This window comes from Lissotriton helveticus, chromosome 4_1 (assembly GCF_964261635.1).
Source record: "Lissotriton helveticus chromosome 4_1, aLisHel1.1, whole genome shotgun sequence".
NCBI classification, from domain to species: Eukaryota; Metazoa; Chordata; class Amphibia; order Caudata; family Salamandridae; genus Lissotriton; species Lissotriton helveticus.
Genome location: NC_136063.1, coordinates 365,096,650 through 365,118,558, shown reverse-complemented (window position 1 = coordinate 365,118,558; position 21,909 = coordinate 365,096,650). Strand labels below are relative to the sequence as shown.

The following is a 21,909-nucleotide window of genomic DNA, read 5'->3' as shown; positions in this document are numbered from 1 at the left end:
ATTTCCAGCACACCTGGCAGTCCCAAAAGCCAAGGGGACGTCTCAGACGGAGAAGAGAGTCCCACCGCACCAGGCAGCCCAGGGAACAGAGATAGAGGGCCAAGAACAGCGCCCAGAATGAGCAACCAGATGACATCACTAACAGCACCCATCCCATTCCTACCCAGACCAGGGGAACCCTTAATGAAGTGGGAGGACTGGAGGGAATATTTCAAAAACTATGTGGAAGCTTTGGAGGATGAGAACGGCGAGGAATTCACCAGCGCTAGAAGGAAATGGTTGCTGCTGCATAACCTGGGCCCAGAGGGTGCAAGGGTGTGCAAGGGTGTTTGCGAACCTCGTGCCAGCGGAAAGGCCAACCACAGCCGATGACGTCTTCAAGAACGCTTTGGAAGACCTAGACAATCATTTTCGCCCAGCAGTGTGTGTATCCGTCGATCGGTACAACTTCCAACAAAGGAAGCAGGAAAAAGGAGAGTCGATAGATGATTACGTAGCAGCTTTGAAGCGACTAGCCATCACGTGCAAATATGGGCAACTACAGGATGAATACATCAAAGACCAAATTGTCATGCACACCATGAACAAATCAGTCCAGGACAAGTTGTGGGCACAGGGGGAGGCATCGCTCAAAGACGTCATTGCCATGGTAAAGAAAGCGGAACTTTCGAAACGATGTGCGGAATCGGCCAAAAAGGAGAGTGCACAGAGGCTGATGGTCAACAAGATAGACGAAGCGTCCTCATCCACGATGTACAAGGGAGCCACAGCAGAGAGAAAGCAGGATTCTAGGTGGACGGGGAAACAAGCAGCTCCAGGAAGACAGCCCACGGACAGCAAATTTTCGCGCTACAGGTGCGGGAGTGCGGATCATTCAGCGCAAGACAAACGGTGTCCTGCATTTCGTGCCAGATGCTCTTTCTGTGGCCTCGTCGGCCCTTTTGAGAAAGTGTGCCGAAAGAAAGGGAAGAGATCCGTAGTGAAATACATAGGTCAGTCCTTGTCGGAGGCCCCGGAGGAAGAAGATCTGGAGAACGACGACATGGTCTTATGCATCGAGGAACAGGTTTTGGACGTGACAGGCAAGCGCTCAGACAAGCCACATTGCAATTGACTCGGGGTCCCCGTACTCCATTGTGCAACGATCAGTGTGGGAGGAAGACTTTGTGCCCATCCTGGGTCCCCAGCTAGATCCACCGGACATTCGCCCCATTTCATACACCGAAAACGCAATTCCCATGGTGGGTTTCCACACCTTGAAATTTGAATTCAGAGGCAGATCTGCGACCTGCAAGCTGTATGTAGCAGAGCGGGGACCCTCAGTGCTAGGCTGGAGAGACCAAGGCGACCTGGGTATCAAGCTAGATCCAGGTGGCAAAGAGCAGATACTGCTGACAGAAGACAGCCTGTGGCCACAGCAAGACAAACTAAAGCAGACCTTCCCCAAGGTATTTGGAGGCTCGGTAGGGAAGTTGGACAAGTTTGTGCACAAAATACTCCTCAAGGAAGACGCCCGTCCGGTGTCCCACAAAGTCAGAAACATCCCCATTGCTGTTAGAGACGCTGTCCAGCAGGAACTCAAAAGATTGGAAGAACAAGGGATAATAGAACCGATTGACAGCTCCGAATTGCTGGCCCCTTTGGTCGTGGCCAGGAAACCAAATGGCAAGGTACGTTTATGTGTGGACCTCCGCGAGCTCAACAAATGCTTAATAGTGGAGAAGTTCCCCCTACCGAGGATTGAGGAAATGTTAGCAAGAACGAGGGGAGTATCATGGTTCTCAACGATAGACCTCACATCAGCGTATCATCAAATCGACTTACACCCGTCAAGCAGGAAACTAACCTCATTCATCACACCCTTTGGGTGTTATCAATTCCGCCGCATGCCGTTTGGGCTGGCCTCGGCGGCTGCGGTGTTCCAGAAGTTAATGCATCGCCTATTTAAGGACGACACGCCTGATCATGGGAACAAGCAAGGAAGATCATGACGAGAAGCTGACAAAGGTACTAACTGTGCTTCAGGATAAAGGTCTCACAGCCGAGTGGAGTAAGTGCAGGTTGGGCATGTCATCTGTCACATACCTAGGACATGAAATAGGGAACCAAGGTATATCCCCCACAAGACAAAACGTGAAAGCCATTTGCGATGCCAGAGCCCCAGTCAACAAGGAAGAAGTGCGGTCATTCCTCGGAATGGCAGAGTACTATAGTAAATTCGTGAGACACTTTGCCACCAAGACTCACAAAGTCCGCCAGCTCATCAGAGACAAGTCGCAGTTCAAATGGGACGAAGAAGCACAGAGTGAATTCGAAGAGTTGAAGAATGACATAAGTGGAGCTATACCCCTGCACAGATATGACCCCACAGGCAGCACCATATTGACAACGGATGCCAGTGAAAGAGGACTGGGAGCAGTACTAGCACAGGAAAGGGTGGATGGCACTATAGAGACACTCAGTTTTGCATCCCGAGCGCTGTCCCCCACGGAGCAGAAATATAGCGTCATTGAAAAAGAAATGCTGGCAGTCACTTGGGCCATGGGAAAGTTTAGACAATTTGTCTGGGGCACCCGCTTCAAACAACAAACAGACCATAAGCCATTGGTCAAGGTGCTAACTTCATGCAGCCACGACACTGCCACTCCACGCATCACGAAGATGACACTCAAGCTACTAGACTACACCTACGATGTGGAGTACCTGCCGGGGACAAGGAACAAAGTGGCGGACTACTTGAGCCGAGCCTCCGCCATGGAGGAGGCACCTGCGGTTCCTCCTGAAACGGACGAGATGGTGGCAGTAATGGAGGATGCGGAGAAGACCATCAGCAGGCAAGAATGGGCCCTGGCCTATGGAGAGGATAGAGATTTGGAGGAGATTAAACATTATCTCATCTCTGGATGGCCAGAAAAGAGGCACCTCAAAGCGGATATGAGGAAATACTATGAGATACGGGAGGAGATATCGATGAGCGACTCGGGCATTTTTGTATACCGGGGAGACAAAGTGATACCCCCAGTGAATCTCATCCCACTACTACTGAATCAGCTTCACGAAGGTCACCTCGGCATTGTGAAAACGAAGCTGAGAGCGAAACAAATGTACTGGTGGCCGGGAATGGACGGTCAGATAGAAAGACAAGTGAGGGAATGTGCCCAGTGCCAAGGAGCTGACAAAGTACTGAGACCGCTGAGGCCAGCGTTGGGATAATTTGAACGACCCCAGAACCCCTGGGAGGACATAGCTGTGGACATTTTGGGTCCCATCCTCGACAACAAAGGCATTGCCAAATACCTGTGCGTGGTCATAGACAAATACTCCAACTGGCCAGAGATAGCAATGCAAGAAACCATGGACAAGGACACGGTGCTGAGATTCCTCACCTCATTGTTCTTAAGGGAAGGAATACCGAGGACAATATTAAGTGACAATGGACCGCAGTTCACCTCAGATAAATGGAACAAGTACATGGAGAGGAACGGGATAAAGTCCAAACACACTGCAGTGTATCATCCCGCATGCAATGGACAAGTGGAACGGTTTAACCGGGTACTGATGGGTTCCATACAGGCAGCCATAATGCAAGGGAAAGATTGGGAAATGGAAGTTTAGAGCATGCTGTGGGCGTATAGGATCACCCCAACAGCGCTAGGTTACAGCCCCTTCCAGATCCTGAGGGGCAGGCTCCCCTTCACGAGAGACAATGTAGTATGGAGAGAAAAAATTGTGACGAGCAAATGGTCGCCGGCGGTGGTACAGCACAACCTGGAGAAAGCCCGTAAGGTGTACGCCGCCCATTACAACAGAAGACACAACACCAAAGTCACGAACCTTGAAAGAGGGGAATGGGTCAGGGTCAAACTGGCAACCCTCCAAAGAAAAGGCGAAAGCAAGTACAGCAAACCTCTGCAGGTTCAAGAGGTGTACGGGAGAGCGGCTTTGCTCAGCGATGGGAGAGTATGGTCCCAAGACCATATGGCAAAGGTCAACAGGATCGTGCAATGGCCGGCAGGTAAAGAGGAAGAGAGTGAGGAACTGTGGCAAACTAACGGCGAAGAAGAGACGGAAAAAAGTGAGGAGAGGCAGAAGGTGAGATCTGCCTTAGAGGACAATGGAGCGAACGAAGAAGCACAAGCAGATGAAGGGACAACGGTGAGTGCGACCCCGGCAGGAGAAAAGGAGAAAGGCGCACAGAAGGACGTGAGGAATCTTCCCGGTGAAGGTAACAGGGAGGAACTCACCCCGGTAAGAAGAACCCGTGCTAGGAGGACAGTCACCCTGCCCTCTCGGTTCAGAGACTATGATATGAGTGACTATTGACTTGGGACAATGTTTTGTGTTATTGGAAAAGAAGGAGATATGTAGTGTTGCGCTCTAGCCTCCAGCGCACGGCGTGATGACATGCCGCGTCGGGGCAAGAGCGGAACACTAGCGCATGCGCGTTAGGCGCGTGTGAAGCGCGCGAACGCGGAGGAAGGAGAGAGAAGCGACTGGAGCTGGGTGCATTCTGTGAATATTATAGTTGAACTATTACAATAAACAAGCGTTTCCATACCAGCTGGCATCCTGTATTCTGTGGGGGGAGTAAAGAACAACATTACATAAACATACACCAAACGCTGTCACTCCATATTTCTGTAACAGCAAGCCGCGGACACAGATGCTTTCAAACTGTGATTTATTTCAGCAAAAACAGACAAAGCGGTTCCAACCGCTTAGTCTGTTTTCACTGATTATAGAAACTGAATCACATGGTGGTTTAAATGTCAGAAAGAAGCTGCCACAGTACTAGGGTGACCAACCGTCCGTAAATTTCACGGACAGTCAGTAATTTCGACCGTCTGTCCGTTGTCCATGAAGGATTCTTTAACGGACGCCATTTGTCCGTTATGTTAACAGGGCACCGGTTGCCTCACCCTAAAGCCGGCACAGCTTGCACCCACCTCCCTTATTCACTCGATGCTGCACCAAAGCTCCTCAGATACTCAGCAGCATTGGAGAGGCACAGCGGGATGGCAACCCTCACACCTCCAGCCCTTGATGACCTGTTAAGAGGTGCTTCGAAGGTGACTGAGAGGGAGGGGCTGCAGGTTCAGGAGCAGCGACATCTATTCACATGCAAACAGCCCTGAATGCATCATGTCTCTGCTATTTAGAGGGGGGCTCACAGATTCCATTTCTACCCAGGGCCCCAGACATCCTAGACTCGGCCAGATTACACCCCTGATTACACCGAGGCAGCATGTGCTTCTCTTCACCGAGCTTAATTACTGTCACTAAATTGTAAGCAAACCTCAGATCTTCAAACATGCAGTTTATAGTGTAATACAATAAAGAAATGGCACAATCGCACCCACACTGATTAACAAAGTATGGAGGACAATCAGTTCAATCAGTTCTCTTGGGGTATCTCCTTTAAGTACTGTACATCACAGTGGGGGATGGCATTTTGGACAGAGAGCCTGTCTTCTCGTTGTCTTGTGCAGGAGGGGGCGAGGAGCCCAAGATGATACTAGAATACTGCATGCCCACCCCTGTGCCCACCCTGGTGGATCCTGTTCCCTCTCCTGTGATGGCTCCTGCCGCCCCCAGTGATGGCTCCTGCCCCCCCAGTGATGGCTCCTGTCCCTCCATGTGGTGGCTCCTGTCTCCCCCCCCGCCTGTCATGCTCTTGTCCCCCCCCCCTGTGGTGGATCCTGTCTCCGCCCTGGGTGGCTTCTGTCCCAGTCCTGGAACGGCCCCTACAGCGAGGGTGAAGTTCTTGATGGGCCTCTTCTCAAAAGGGCTCAGCTCAAAATTAATATGGAAAGGTGGGCGAGTAAGTAAGTGAAAGGATGGGTGAATGGCTGGATGAATTAGTGAAAGGGTGAATGGATGAATGAAAGATTGAATAAAATGATAATGAGAGAGGATGGATGGATTGATGAGTGAGGGGAAGGATGGAGAGAAAATGTAAGTAGCTGGATGTATGGGTGGAAGGGTAGCTGGATGATGGATGAGGGGAAGGATGATGGATGAGGAGAAGGATGGATGGATGGATGGATGGATGGGTGAGGGGAAGGATGGATGATGGATGAGGGGAAGGATGGATGATGGATGAAAGGAAGGATGGATGAGGGGAATGATGGATGGATGAGGGGAAGGATGGATGGATGAGGGGAAGGATGGATGGATGAGGGGAAGGATGGATGGATGAGGGGAAGGATGGATGGATGAGGGGAAGGATGGATGAGGGGAAGGATGGATGAGGGGAAGGAAGGATGGATGGATGAGGGGAAGGATGGATGAGGGGGAATGGATGAATGGATGAGGGGATGGATGGAGGGGATGGATGGATGGATGATGAGGGGAAGGGTGGGTGGATGGATGATGAGGGGGTGGGTGAAAGGATGGATGATGAGGGGAAGGGTGGATGGATGGATGATGAGGGGAAGGGTGGGTGGATAGATGGATGAAGAGGGGGTGGGTGAAAGGATGGATGGATGGATGGATGATGAGGGAATGGATGGATGATGAGGGGGTGGGTGAAAGGATGGATGGATGATGAGGGGAAGGATGGATGGATGATGAGGGGAAGGATGGATGGATGATGAGTCGGTGGGTAGAAGGATGGATGGATGGATGATGAGGGAAAAGGATGGATGGATGATGAGAGAAAAGGATGGATGGATGATGAGGGGAAGGATGGATGATGAGGGAAAAGGATGGATGGATGATGAAGGGAAGGACGGATGGATGGATGGATGGATGATGGGTGGGTGCAAGGATGGATGGATGATGAGTGGGTGGGTGAAAGGATGGATGGATGGATGAGTGGGTGGGTGGATGGTGGGTGAAAGGATGGATCAGTGGATTGGATGGTGGGTGGGTGAAAGGATGGATGAGTGGGTGGGTGGATGGTGGGTGAGTGGATGGTTGCGTGGATGATGGGTGGGTAGGTGGATGAGTGAAATGATTGATGGATTGATAAGTGAAAGGGTGAATGAATGGACGTATGAATGAAAGGGTGGATGTAAGGATGGATGAGTGAGTGAAAGGGAGGGTAGATGGACAAAAGGATGAATAGATGTGTGAAGGACTGAAATGATAGATGGATGAATGATAGGGTCAATGGATGGATTCATGAGTTGATGAGTAGATGGATGGATGAGTGGGTGGATGGATGGACGGAAGGATGGCTAAGTGAAAGGGTCGATGGAGAGAGAAAGGGAGGATGGATGGATGACTAAAAGAGTGGATGGGTGGAAGGAATGGTAATTGAAAGGATGGCTGGATTGGTGAATGGGTAAATGGCTGAATGGATGAGTGAACGGATGGATGGGATGAAAAGTGGATGGATAAGTGTACAGATGGATAGGGTGAAATGGTGGATGGATGGAAGGATGGATAATGGAGGTTGAGTGAAAGGATGGATGAGGGGATGGATGAAGGGATGGATGAAGGGATGGATGAGTGAAATGATAGATGGAAGGATACATGATGGATAGGTTTGCAAATGGTTGGATATGTTTGGAAATGGCTGAGCTTACTTATATACTACTGCGCGACCTCTGATGTGTCTGTAAAACGTACCTATTGTCCTGAATTTTGACCTCCTGTCCTGAATTTGTGTCCTGAATTTTGACCCTTTGTCCTGAATTTTTACACTCACCGTCCTGAATTTGCACCAATGCCAGTTGGTCACCCTACACAGTACTCGTGAACAAGGGAGTTTGTCCCGAAACGCGTCGAGTTGGTCTGTTTTCGCTGAAGTAAATCACCGTTTGAAAGCATCTGTGTCCTCGGCTTGCTGTTCCGGAAATAAGGAGTGACGGCGTTTGGTGTATATATATATATATATATATATATATATATATATAACATCCAGACCTTTACCGTCGAGATAAAAGAAAAGGCGCTGACAGATATAAATATGGCGACAGTGCTGGGTCAAGAAATGAAATAAAGACTTTGCACTAAGCTTCTTGCTCCGTACCATCCTTCCAGCAGAATTGGAGTGTGTGACAGAATTTGTGTGTGTATATATATATATATATATATATATATATATATATATATTTATGTTTCCAGAACCTCTCCTGTCTTGAAAGCGCACTCCAAAGCAGGTAGGTAGAAAACCTTTTATTAACAAATGAAAGCACAATCTCATTTTGACCTTTGCAGTCCCGATGCCTGACATGTTTCAAAGTTACTTTCTTCTTCCTCGTAAGGCATTTGCGTTCACACAGTGGTGCAGACTGAACACTATCTTCTGCATGCTCATGCTTTAATCGGCCTCCGGTGTGCCGTTCTTAATGGCTTGTTCTCAATGCACGCTGGGATACGTAGTTCATTTTGCCAATAATATTCTCCCTCCAGTGGGTTCAGTGTGCAAACACGTTATTTTCAGGAAAAATTAAGCCCTCTGTCACGTTCATTGTACCGTTGTGCCTGCAAATCCGTAGGGAACTGTTCCCCTTGCAGCCCCATATTCATTCAAGGTGTGGTACAGCCTTCCACGGCACAAATCCTTTAGTTCAGATAGTGTTCAGCCTGTACCACACTGCACCTGCACACTGCATATTTTCATTGCACGTAATCACAATTCCTGCGCAATTGAGCAGTTTTTTGGCACTTGATCCCTTGATTCTTTACAATTGAATGTGCATGGATAATACAATCTGTACCTTGTTTCTCCAAAAATAAAAATGTTTAAAAATATATGCATCGCTATCAGAGCTCCATGTAACTCAGTAGACTGCTCTATTCAAAAGTCAAGAGATACTGCCCCATGGGGCATGGAAATCCAGCCCTAGTGGGCAATGACAAATCATCAAAGCAGATATAGACCACAATAATGAAATTGGAACATACTAACTTGCTCCCGTCACTGAGTTTGAAACAGAAAACAAATAAAGAGAAAAAAGAGATAGTTTAGCTCTTTTGCTCTTCCATCAGTGGACCAGAACTCAGATGCCCAAAGAACTGGAACATCTGATCAGGCCCTACAAAAAGAATAAATGATCCGAAATGCTGTGATATATAACAGAGTATGTCACCCAATTTATAAATACTGTCCAGTCTAAAGTCATTTACAGCCCTACTAACCATGTGAATTAAAAACAGTTAAAATATCAAGAACATAGAAAACAAGGACCAATATTGATATCTTTACAGGTAGGTATAGATCTCTTTGTCAACATTCATCCCTACCGTTTTTTTGTATTTAGACGGAGGATATATCTACACTCTAACTTTCGGAGTGCCCTCTCTCAGTCACCACTTCTCTTGTTGATTTCTAACTGGTCAATTATCGTGTACTATAATAGTGTGGAATAACAATTGTGGTGTTGTTGGAACTGCCTTGCTACAGGGTATGTTTCATCCACGTTCCCAATAGCCCTGATGTGTTGTAAAATTCTCATGTGCTCTTGTAAAATAGTGCTAGCAACATTCCTTTTGTTACAAGGGCACATGAAAACATACGCCACATATTCTGATCTACGATTCAAAGATTTATTTATGGAAATCTTTTCTCCTAGATCCGTACATATATCGTTGGCATTCAGACCGTGTGTGCAGGCTTTTCACCTGATGCACTTCTTAAAGCCCTTGGTTAGTTTCAACCCGATGGCTTTTTCTGGCATTTGATTTTTAACTATAGAATCCCTGATAGATGTTGTTCTCCTATAGGTTACAACTGGTCTAATGTCAATTTCTTCCCCTATTGTGGGATCTAATCTCAGTAAGTGCCAGTGTGACGGTAAGATCTTTCTTACTTGGTTATGGGCTGTACTGTATGTAGTGATGAATCTACAGGGCCTAGTCTGTTTGTTAGATGTCTCTACCACTCCTCTGTCCGTATTAGTAGTCTGAGAAAATGTCTGCGCAGGTAATAGCAGCTTAGTCCTGGATTTGGTTTTAACCTTATCTCTGGCTTGTTTTAGGCTAGGGTGATGTCATCATATCCTCTGTCTCTCAATCTCTTAGTCATTTCCTGTTTTGTTTTGGTGTATGATCCAGGAGTGCTACAGATCCGCTTAGCTCTAAGTAACTTCCCATTGGGGATGCTTCTTTTCAGAGCACTTGGATGAGAGCTTGTAGCATGCAGAGTTGAGTTGCCTGAGGTAGATTTCCTGTATACCTTAGTTGTAATAGTATCACCCTGCACTTCTAAGCTGACATCCCAAAAATCAATGCATTTATTGCTGACACGACAAGTAAATGCTAAATTCAGATCATTTACATTGATTATTTTCACAAACTCTTCAACATATCTTAAATTGCCTCTCGATAGTATGAAGAGGTTGTCGTTATACCTTAGCCATAACATAATGTTTGTGATCAGTAATACATTTTGGTGTTTTCGAGCACCTGCTCCTCCCAACAGCCCATGTGTTTTGGTTCGCATAGCTGGGGGCGCAGCAGGTACCCATCGATGTCCCCTGTGTTTGGCGAAATACGTCATTATTAAATAGAATTTTTTTACTGTTAAGGCACCATTCTTTATGGCTACAATCATGTCGTTGTGTTTGTGGTGTTCAATAGATCTTGTTCTCAAAAAGTGTTGTACGGCATTGATACCATCTTTGTGTTGTATGCTGGTATATAGTGAGCTGACATTTAGTCAGACCACCTGGAAATCTGGTTCCACTGAACGTCAAAAATGTGTCTCAGAAAATCAGTACTATCTTGCACATATGAGGGCAAGGCAAGTACATACGGCTACAGAAAGTAGACTACATATTCAGACACGTTCTCGAGAAAGCTTCCATGGCTGATATTATTGGCCTGCCAGGAGTGCAGGCACTGTCTTTATGCACCTTCGGTAGAAGGTATAAGATTGGAAGTCTTGGCTGTTTCACTTGCAGGAAATAAAATTCCTCATTGCTGAGCATGTTGGATTGCTGGGGTATGTATCTACTAGGCTACAGTGGTAGGCGTTTACATCCGGCTATTCACTGCCATTAATAGTGTCGACATCTCTCTGGCAGCTGAAAGGTGAGAGCGTCACCTTTCTGCTCTTTCCTCACTCTTGCGCCTAATCGCGGTGGCACTAGGTGTGCTCCGTGTAGTTTAAACAAAGTAGCCTTGTCACTAATCTCGGGGCGGCCCCCCGCTAACGGCACGTGAACAAATATTCACACCTTTACTATTAGAAATTAAAAATGCTGCCTGGCGCCTAAAATTTACTCACGGTTCTGTGCTTTATGTTTCATCTGCGACCTACCCACTCCACCGGGTCCGGGAGGTGGCGAGGTCAATGGCTGCTGCGATCTTATCTCCTCAATTTGTCATGTGATAGGGGGTGGGGCCACCACACTTAGTTGTGAAAAACTCGGCTGGTGGCCATCTTGGAACGGTGTTAATGCCGGTTCCGTCGAAGTGTAACCTGGGGATTTTTGGTAAATTGCTATGGTAGGTGCGTGATGTTGTATGCAGAATGTCCCATGTTTTAGTGAGTTAACGGTGACTATCCTTGCCTGTCTTAAATGTATGTTATCTAGACACCTCATATCGCAGTGCTCTTGTTGTCTTGTTTGGGGGCCATTTTGGAGTGGGTTTGTAGCTAAATGTGAGTCCAGGTTAATGGACCAAGTTGTCGTACGTCTATCTAGGGTGTTATCCAGACCTGTAACTCTGACTCCCTATGATGTTATTTGGTGAGAACCCTGATTCCTACCTGCCGCTTTTTTATCATGCCAATATAGCAAGGGTGGAACTACTGGTCGGTTCAGATTCTAATGGAGCTCCATGGAATATCTTCATTGAGCCCCTTGTCATGCATGGATAATAGATGTATCCACCTTTGCTCTTTCACAAAGAGGTTAGTCTTAGATATTTTGGGGGTTGCATCCAGGATTACCCATTTCAAAGAATCTGGTGAGTGTTTTTTCTCGAGATAGTGGGCACACATTTTAGTATTGTTCTTGTGGCAATGAAAGTTGCTGCGGTGTTCTGAGATGCGCAATTTGATAGGGCGGGTCGTCATCCCCTCATAGTATAGGTTACAGGGGCATGTAAGTAAATATATGCAATTCGCTGTATTGCAATTTGTATGAGACCTCATCTCCCATAAGAAGGTGTTGTTTAGTGTGATGGTCTTTTGCGCAGAAGTAAAGGCGCAAGCAGTGCAAGTACCGCTGGTAATTGCCAAAGAGTTCCCTGTTGATTAGCTGCCTTTAACCTAGGTATAGTGTGGATAAGCATGTCTTTGATGTTTTAGAGCATTTGCATGCAAAACGCGGTTGGTCTAGGTTCATGGAGCCTGTGTTTAGTATGTTCCAGTGTTTTTTTATCACTTTGGTTAGTTGGTTGCAGACCTGCTTTCCCCAGCCTTTCTGTGCTCTGGCTCCAAGCCACACTTTCTTCTTCCAAGACAGGAAGGTGACCCCTGCCAGAAGGTGTGTACTCTCCTAGGAGTCAGAAACAATGGCCTGGGGGAAGGAGGTCACACCTCCCTCACTGACAGGCTGGCTATTCAAAGGCTGCATCGTCTGTGATATGCAACCAGGCTGCCAGAAGGAAACAGCAATTCCCCTGCCCCCAGGCATATTTGCCCCAAGGCAAGCTGAAAATTAGGTATTCAGAGGTGTACACCCAAGAAGGCTAGCCACACTTGTGTGGTGGGCTACATGGTCTGCACAGCTAGGAAAGACTTCTGCCATTTTTAAAAGCGGTAGAATAGGAATCACTGACAGAATATCGAAGGTCAGAATATCGACCTCCAGAAATATCTATGCAAGAATATCGAAGTCAAGAATATCGACATCCTAATTACATTATGGTAACTAAAGAAATATCTGAAAAAAACTATTGATGTCAAAAACATAATTGTTAAAAATACAGTTTTTTATTTAAATTGAAAAAATAATGTAAAATAAAGTAAATAATACATATAATGCAAATAAACATAGTCAAATATATTTTAACATGTTTAAAAAGTATAAGTAATAGATATAATATAAAAATAAATTAAACATGTACATTTAATAATTTAATATATTATAATATATATACTCACTGACTAATACTTTTTTATAATTATTGTAATAACTTATCATTTAAAAAATATATGTAAAACAATAATATAGATAAAAATTAAATAAATATATATAAAAAAATTAAAAAGTTTTATTAATATTATTCATACACTACATTAACTAAAATAATACAAAAAACATTAGATGGTGGAGGTAATAAAATTACTATTCCAACTCTAAACAGTGCAACAGTAGGGAAAATGTTGGATAGCATAGGGGCAAAAATTACTATTCCCATCCCAGTGAGTGCAACAGTAGGAAAAGTGATGGATAGTGTAGGGGTAAAAAATTACTATTCCCACTCCAGGGAGTGCAACAGTAGGTAAAGTGTTGGATGGCGTAGGGGTTAAAATTACTATTCCTACTCCAGGAGTGCAACAGTAGGGAAAGTGTTGGATAGCGTAGGGGTAAAAATTACTATTCCCACGTCAGTAAGTGCAACATCAGAGAAAGTGTTGGATAGTGTAAGGGTTAACATTACTATTCCCACTGTAGGGAGTGCAACAGTAGGGAAAGTGTTGGATTGCATAGGGGTAAAAAGTACTGTTCCCACTCCAGTGAGTGCAACAGTAGGGAAAGTGTTGGATAGCGTAGGGGTTAAAATTACTACTCCAACTCCAGTGAATGTAACAGTGTAGAAAATGTAGGATAACGTAGGGGTTAAATTAACATATTTATTAATTAAATAATTTTTGTAAAATAAATAACATATTAAAAATTAATTAACTAAAAAATTGGATCACTGACATAATATCGACGACACAAATATCGAGATACACATATCGATTGACAAAATATCGACTCCCTATCTTCAAACAGGTAAGTACCAAAATATCGACTCCAAAATATCGACTTACAAAAATATAGACTGTCAAAATATCGATTTTTTTAAATGTCTTAAAATTAAGTTAAAACTAATATAGTAATAAATATATTTAATATAAACTTAGAAATAATTAATAAAAAAATGTAATTTTAATAAATAATTTATATAATTAAAAAAATTATATCACCAAAAATTACACACACACATATATATATATATATATATATATATATATATATATATATATAAACATATTATTAAATAAACATATATAACATTTTAGAAAATGTTTAAAATTTATTGTTACAACTATAGTGAGTTCAACATTAGCAAAAGTGTTGGATAGCGTAGAGGTCAAATTTACTACTCCCACTCCAGTGGGTGCAACAGTAGGGAAAGCGCTGGATAGCGTAGAGGTTAAAATTACTATTCCCACTCCAGGGATGTATGACGTTACAACGCATACTTTTACAACGCCTACCATTACTTTTACAACGCAAAAACTTTTACAACGCATACATTTACAACGCACGATTTTACAACGCATATACCTTTACAACGCATACCATTACAACGTAAGTATTGGTAAGTATATAATAATTTTTTGAATATAAATTAATAAAAAATATTATAATATAATTTAATATAATTTAATTTTATTAATTAAATTTAATTTAAATGTAATTTTACTTTATTTTTACAAAGTACCCCTGTACCCCAAAAACCCAAAACTGACCCTGAACCCTAAAAATACCCCTTTACCCATAAACTGAAAACTGACCCTGAACACTAAAAATACCCCTTTACCCGAAAACTGACCCTGAACCCTAAAAATACCCCTTTACCCCAAAAACTGAAAACTGACCCTGAACACTAAAAATACCCCTTTACCCAAAAACTGAAAACTGACCCTGAACCCTAAAAATACCCCTTTACCCCAAAAACTGAAAACTGACCCTGAACCCTAAAAATACCCCTTTACCCCAAAAACTGAAAACTGACCCTGAACCCTAAAAATACCCCATTACCCAAAAACTGAAAACTGACCCTGAACCCTTAAAATACCCCTTTACCCCAAAAACTGAAAACTGACCCTGAACCCTAAAAATACCCCTTTACCCAAAAACTGAAAACTGACCCTGAACCCTAAAAATACCCCTTTACCCAAAAACTGAAAACTGACCCTGAACCCTAAAAATACCCCTTTACCCAAAAACTGAAAACTGACCCTGAACCCTAAAAATACCCCTTTACCCATAAACTGAAAACTGACCCTGAACCCTAAAAATACCCCTTTACCCAAAAACTAAAAAGTGACCCTGAACCCTAAAAATACCCCTTTACCCAAAAACTGAAAACTGACCCTGAACCCTAAAAATACCCCTTTACCCAAAAACTGAAAACTGACCCTGAACCCTAAAAATACCCCTTTACCCAAAAACTGAAAACTGACCCTGAACCCTAAAAATACCCCTTTACCCAAAATCCCAAACATATAACCTTTTTAAAATAATTATATACTTACTAATACTTACATTGTAATAGTATGCGTTGTAACGGTATCTGCGTTTTAAAAACATGCTTTGTAAATGTATGCGTTGTAAAAGTTTGTGCAATTTAAAAGTTTTGTTGTAATGGTAGTGCATAGTAAAAGTAGCGTTGTAAACGTTGCATACCCACTCCAGTGGGTGCAACAGTAGGGAAAGTGTTGGATAGCGTAGGGGTTAAAATTACTATTCCAACTTCAGAGAGTGCAATAGTAGGGAAAGTAAATACTTCACAAATATATATAAATAACATAAATAGTAATACCAATTACAAATAATTAAAATATTAAAAAAGTGTATAAAAATATTAAATATTTATTTATAAATACAAAAAAAAATATTTAATTATAAAAATTGCCTACTCATACTAATTAATTACCTATTAACAATAAATTAATTTACAATTTACAAATTAATAAATTATTTTCAATTACCAATTATATTTTAATTAATTACCAATTAATAATTAATTAACAATAAATTCAAAATAAATATCAATAAAAAAATTAACATATTTAATAAATTATAATTAAATTACTTCCCACCCTATTCCCCTATAAACACACAACCCGCTACAGAAAATAAATTACTAAAATTAAAATATTTATCAATTAATCAATTATAATTAATTACCAATTATATTTTAATTAATTACCAATTAATAATTAATTAACAATTAATTCTAAGTAAAAATCAATAAATAAATTAACATATTTAATTAATTATAATTAAATTACTTCCCACCCTATTCCCCTATAAACCCACAACCCGCTACAGAAAATAAATTACTAAAATTAAAATATATATCAATTAATCAATTATAATTAATTACCAATTATATTTTAATTAATTACCAATTAATAATTAATTAACAATTAATTCTAAATAAATATCAATACATAAATTAACATATTTAATTAATTATAATAAAATTACTTCCCACCCTATTCCCCTATAAACCCACAACCCGCTACAGAAAATAAATTACTAAAATTAAAATATTTATCAATTAATCAATTATAATTAATTACCAATTATATTTTAATTAATTACCAATTAATAATTAATTAACAATTAATTCTAAATAGATATTAATAAATAAATTAACATATTTAATTAATTAGAATTAAATTACTTCCCACCCTATTCCCCTATAAACCCACAACCCGCTACAGACTTATATTACACAAAAAATAAAAATTATTATTAACTTACCTTAAATTCGATATTTTTGTTGTCTATATTATGTCTAGTCGATATTATGTCCATTCTATATTTTTGATTCGATATTATGTCCATTCTATTCGATATTAATTTTCTCTAGTCGATATTTTTGTTGTCTATATTATGTCTAGTCGATATTATGTCCATTCTATATTTTTTACTCGATATTCTGTCCAGTCGAAATAAAAGACTCGATATTATGACTGTACACCTAAAAAATTATAATAAATACAATTAATTTAATTGTCAGTTAATCAATTAATCAAAATTAATTAACAATTGATAATAAATTGACAATACATTAACTAACAACAACAACAAATAAAATAATGATAAACTAATTATAATCAATATAATTATAAAGTAATCAATTAATAACAATTAATCACCAAGTATTAATTAATTTACAATAAATTAATTATCAATAAGCATAAATAAAAAATATTAATTATTTATTTATAATTAAATTACTTCCCACCCTATTCTCCTATAAACCCACAACCTGCTACACCTAAAAATTAACATAATTAATTTAATTATCAATTAATCAATTAATTAATAAAAATATATTACCAATTAATAATTAATTAACAATAAATTAATGAACAATAACAATACATACATAAAATATTAAATTAGTTAGAAATAATATCATGGCAAATTAATCAATTAATACAAATGAATTACCAATTAATAATAAATTAACAATAAATTAATAATCAATACCAATAAATAAAAACATATTAATTAATTATAATTAAATGACTTCTCACCCTATTCCACTATAAACCCACAACCCACTCTGATACTAAAATGCAAAATTTACTTTAAAAAAATTACTAATTTTGAAACATTTCTTCCATATATTTAAAAATAATATAGATACATTACAAAAAAATGTTAAACCTATATATAAAATACATACTAAAATACATAACACTAATATAAATATCGATAATATTAACAACGATATTACTTACTTCGATATTACTAACTTCGATATTAATTACTTCAATATAAAAAATATATATATTACTTCTCTTAAGGTCGATATTCTGGTCACCGATATTCTTGACATCAATATTCTGTCCCTTCCATATTAAAAACTCAATATTACTGTAGGTCGATATATAAAAATCGATATTTTGACTGCTCACCGTAGAATAGTGGGTTCTGGGTAGGAAAGTTGACCAACGACAGCGGAGGTGTTCACCTCATTGGGAGATTAGCCACTGGAGCTAATACCTCATAGGCCACTTGCACCCACACCCTTAACACCTCTAAATGTAGGAATTACGGGCTAGCCCTGACCCAGGCCCTCAGTTATGCTCTGACTTGCAACAAGGACAAAAGAAGAGACCCGTGTCTGTGACAACAGGAGCTGCAAAATCCAAAGGTATGATACTCTGTACTTGTGAAAACCTTTCTGGAACTGCATGAAAGTGGTTCATCCAGGACCAAAGTTCAGTTCCCCCAAACAGAGGGACACCTTTGAGAGCCAAAGGCATCACCAGACTCCCCTGGTCTAGTGGCACTAGTCCCCGGCAACCACAGGTAAAAAAAGTGTACCTAGTTTGAAGAATCGCTGGCCATTAGGCCCTTTGAGGGATTGCTCAGTAGATGGTCAAGAGCATAGTGGGAAATGTAGACCTGAACTCCACAAAGTTTCAGGTGGCTACTGTGTTTCCCCAGTTGCTCCGGATGTTGCAATCACTTTCTGCTGTACTTGCCGCTGCCAAAGCTTGTTGCTCGTCGGTCTGGCAACCACCCCATTTGCTCAATGCTGCACCTCCAGGGAATACTTCAAAACCTTCATCTGACGGCAACTATGGTTTGCTGTCAACTTTTTGCACCCTGTTGCCCACCAGCATTGTGAAAGCAGTAAAACCAACTCTCCTGCGGCTCTGGCTTCACCGCCAAGGCCAGCCACGACAACTCTGCACCTAGACTTTTCGAGCCAGGTAAATTTGAACTGACTGTCGTGGCTTTGTCCTGGGACCCACATCACCTTTTCTCTCCTCGGGTTCCACACAACTCGACCTGCAAGTGACCGATTGCCACTACCACTTTTTCCCATTGACCTCAAAGCAAAAGTTATACAGTATTGAATTGCTGTGATTTGTGTTTTGTTCTTAAATCCCAAACTCCAGTTACATGTATCTGATCATGTTCATTTTGCTGTCTACATTAATATAAAAATCTACTTTATTTTTATAAATTGGTTTCGGATCTCTTTAAAATTGTGTCAATTACTTATTAACCAAGCTGGCACTCTGAAATGCTTTACACGTGTTCTCCTAGGAAAGCCTGACAGATCTTTGCCACTCTACCGGGCCTGAGCTAAGTTTTTCTTTTTGTTAAATCCAAGGACCATCTTTGGGGATTCGTGAGAGTATTGTATAGTAAAGCCTAACCAGCGTCACTCCATAATACTCCACCTTCCTACACTTACTATTAACTAATTGTATGCAGCATCCACCTTCTCTTGTTGCTGAAAACTTCTAGGTTGTGGTGTTTGTTAACGGATCATATTTACAAAGGGTTGCAAAGAAATTTCTTCTCTCAGTTTCAGAGAAATAAATGCTGTCACTCCTTCTAAAAAATAATATTTAATTTGTGGTAGAAATGACTGGGAATGAATGCACATTTTGGTGAAGTAAATTTGTCGGCTATGACTATTTGGAGAGTTTATTACACAGTCCACACGATCCAAATAACATTAAAACATATTAATTGTGTGTGAATATGTAACATCAAAATGGACAATATAGGTTCTGTAGAGTCGGCAAAAAATGTTATGTGAATCGTTTTATCATGTTTATGGCAAATCACAAAGTGCATAATGTTTAATTCTATTGAAATTCTGGAGTCATCCCCATTGAAATCAAACACTCTTTGTATTGTAGGCTGGGTCATACCTTACTCCGACAATAACCAGCATCGAACCTTTATCGGGATTACCAGGTAAGTTTCATTGAATACATGCACTGATCACACTTCAGCTCTTTCCAGTTTCTCTAAGCACAAGTTTAAAGCATGTCATAACGTGTATCGGAAGGAAAGAATCAATAGGCCCAAAAGTAGAAACGTTTTTCTTGTTTGGACACATATCGAAAACGTTACCTTTTATTAACCTGGCTAAAAAGACAGAAACTTTCACGCTTTTGGAATGTCCATGTTAAAAAGATGCTCATCATTGAGTCATCCCATTCAAATGAATAGCACTCTCCAGAGCTCAGCTGCAAGTGTATGGTTGACTCTTTCTGTGATGTTTGGATGGAATTCGAGTAGGAATTTCTATCAAATTAAAAATTCACTTTTCTACCTCTTTGAAACCTCGCTGTATTTTTTTAATGCTTCCTGTATTTCAGGGAGATATGAGTCTGTGATTTATAAGTCGCACGAGCTCACAGTTTGTAGCCCCTTTAGTTCACGTAGTGAGTGATCTTCTTCTGAGGCTCCCATCTCTCCCTTGAACCAGGTCCTAAATATTGAGCCCTCGTGGCAGTAGACACCTGGAGAGGTTTGTGCACCACTCCTCCCGTTAATAAATCACTGGTGCCCACCTCCCCTCTCACACCACACTAGTCCTGATGAAGACCCCAACAGTAAGGGTACAAACACCTATGGACAAGCGGTCAAAACGTCGACTTTAGAAAATCTGCCAACAACCGTTCAACAGTGATTTATTAACTGTGACTTTATATGTGTTAAATGGCATCATGTCTTTAATATTTAGAGGTTGCCTATTGGGTATATAAGCATTTCTATGCCAGAATTGTTTGTGATTAACTGTCACTACCTCCCAAATTACCTACCCATCACTAACTACCTTGCACTCCCCCCCCCTCCTGGGCACCGCCTATGCGAATAATTATGAGATGGTCTCATGCAAAGTCATATGTGTAAATAAGTACTTTCACCAATGTGATTAAATAACATTGGTTGCAAATCAATTTTTCTTTCGTCTCTTTGAAATTTTGGTATACATTATTTTGCTTTAAGTTTTCTTCCCTATGTCAATTTAAATATTTCAAGTATACTGGGATCCCTCTTTTTGCATACTAACTTTAGAGATAGGTATATAAAGCATTTTGAAACACAAATTCAGTGAATTTAGTTTTTCCAATTTATATAAAAAGGAAATATTTTTATGTTTAAAATGACACCAAAACGACAAAAATCCAATGTAGGGAACGAGAGATGTGATTTAGTACTGTATAGAACTTAGAAACCTAAAGTGCCACTCTGGGACATCTGGTCGTGTTTGACCAGCCTAATGTCAAAGTTTCAGGCCAACTGCGATGGAGCCCTGTTGGATACCCCATGCAGAAGGCCTCAGTTGGTATTTTACCTTCTGACTTAGAAACTTTTCTGGAGCTTTTTCTGCTGGGGTCCCTTGATGTTCTTCACCAGAACGGGTTTGCCGACTTTATTTTCAGGGAGCTCACAGTCAAACTCTGGAAGTTGGATGTCTGAAGCTTTTCAGTGGGGCAACCGGCAGGCCAGAACGGCTCATGGTTGAAGGTGGGTGGCTTAGCTTTAGCGGTTGATTCGGTCCCCTTATGGAGCTTTTTTCTAGAGTATCTACAAACTTCTGGAACTTTTTCCTGAAGGTCCTCTGGGGGGCCCAAGGTGTCCAAAACATATTCCAAAGCTCTGGAATCTCCAAGATGGTCCTTGAACGGTTGGGACCACAATCGCCACAATGCACCTGGACAAAATCCCTTCAAATCCACTGGACACACTTCAGGCAAGGGATTCTTGGTGGTGATGATCCAGGTGAGCAATATAACCTGCAGCTTGCAGGGAGTCCACACTTTATTCCTCTTGCAGCAAGGTACAATTTAAGTGCTGTAGTTCCAGATAATGCAGCAGGCGCAGTCAGTGAGAATGCAGAGTGTGATGGAGCAAATGAAGTTTCTAGCTTGGTAAGTCTTCTTCACTTCTGGTTAAGAATCAAATCTGGGAGGCTCTTCACCTCTCACATATTTATTCAGTGTTCTTTGAGGTCAGGCAGGAGAGTACTCCTGTAGAAAATAGAAACCTTCTCAGGGGTCCCACTGATACTTGGTCCTTTTAACAAACCCCTCCAATATTTAACAGATAGTCCATTTAGCATGAGCTAAAGACATTCCTATGATCCAGTATGAACATAGAAAATATTTGCACATTCATTTTCATAAATGTATCAATATCCTAATTCATTGCTAGGTGGGCATTTTCCATTCTAAACATTTCATTAAGCGGGTACATGTAAGGTATAAGCAGGAATACAAAGGGAGCA

At 41.2% G+C, this 21,909-nt stretch overlaps 1 protein-coding gene across 1 annotated transcript in view; it reads left to right on the top strand.

Moving 5' to 3' along the window:
* Window positions 1-21,909, top strand: part of LOC144828000 (fibrocystin-L-like) — a 1,506,874-nt gene that overhangs the window by 32,839 nt on the left and 1,452,126 nt on the right. Inside the window, exon 4 of the mRNA XM_078686147.1 lies at window positions 19,529-19,586. Within this exon, the coding sequence (XP_078542273.1) occupies window positions 19,529-19,586 (58 nt within the window). The remainder of the gene's footprint in view (window positions 1-19,528; window positions 19,587-21,909) is intronic.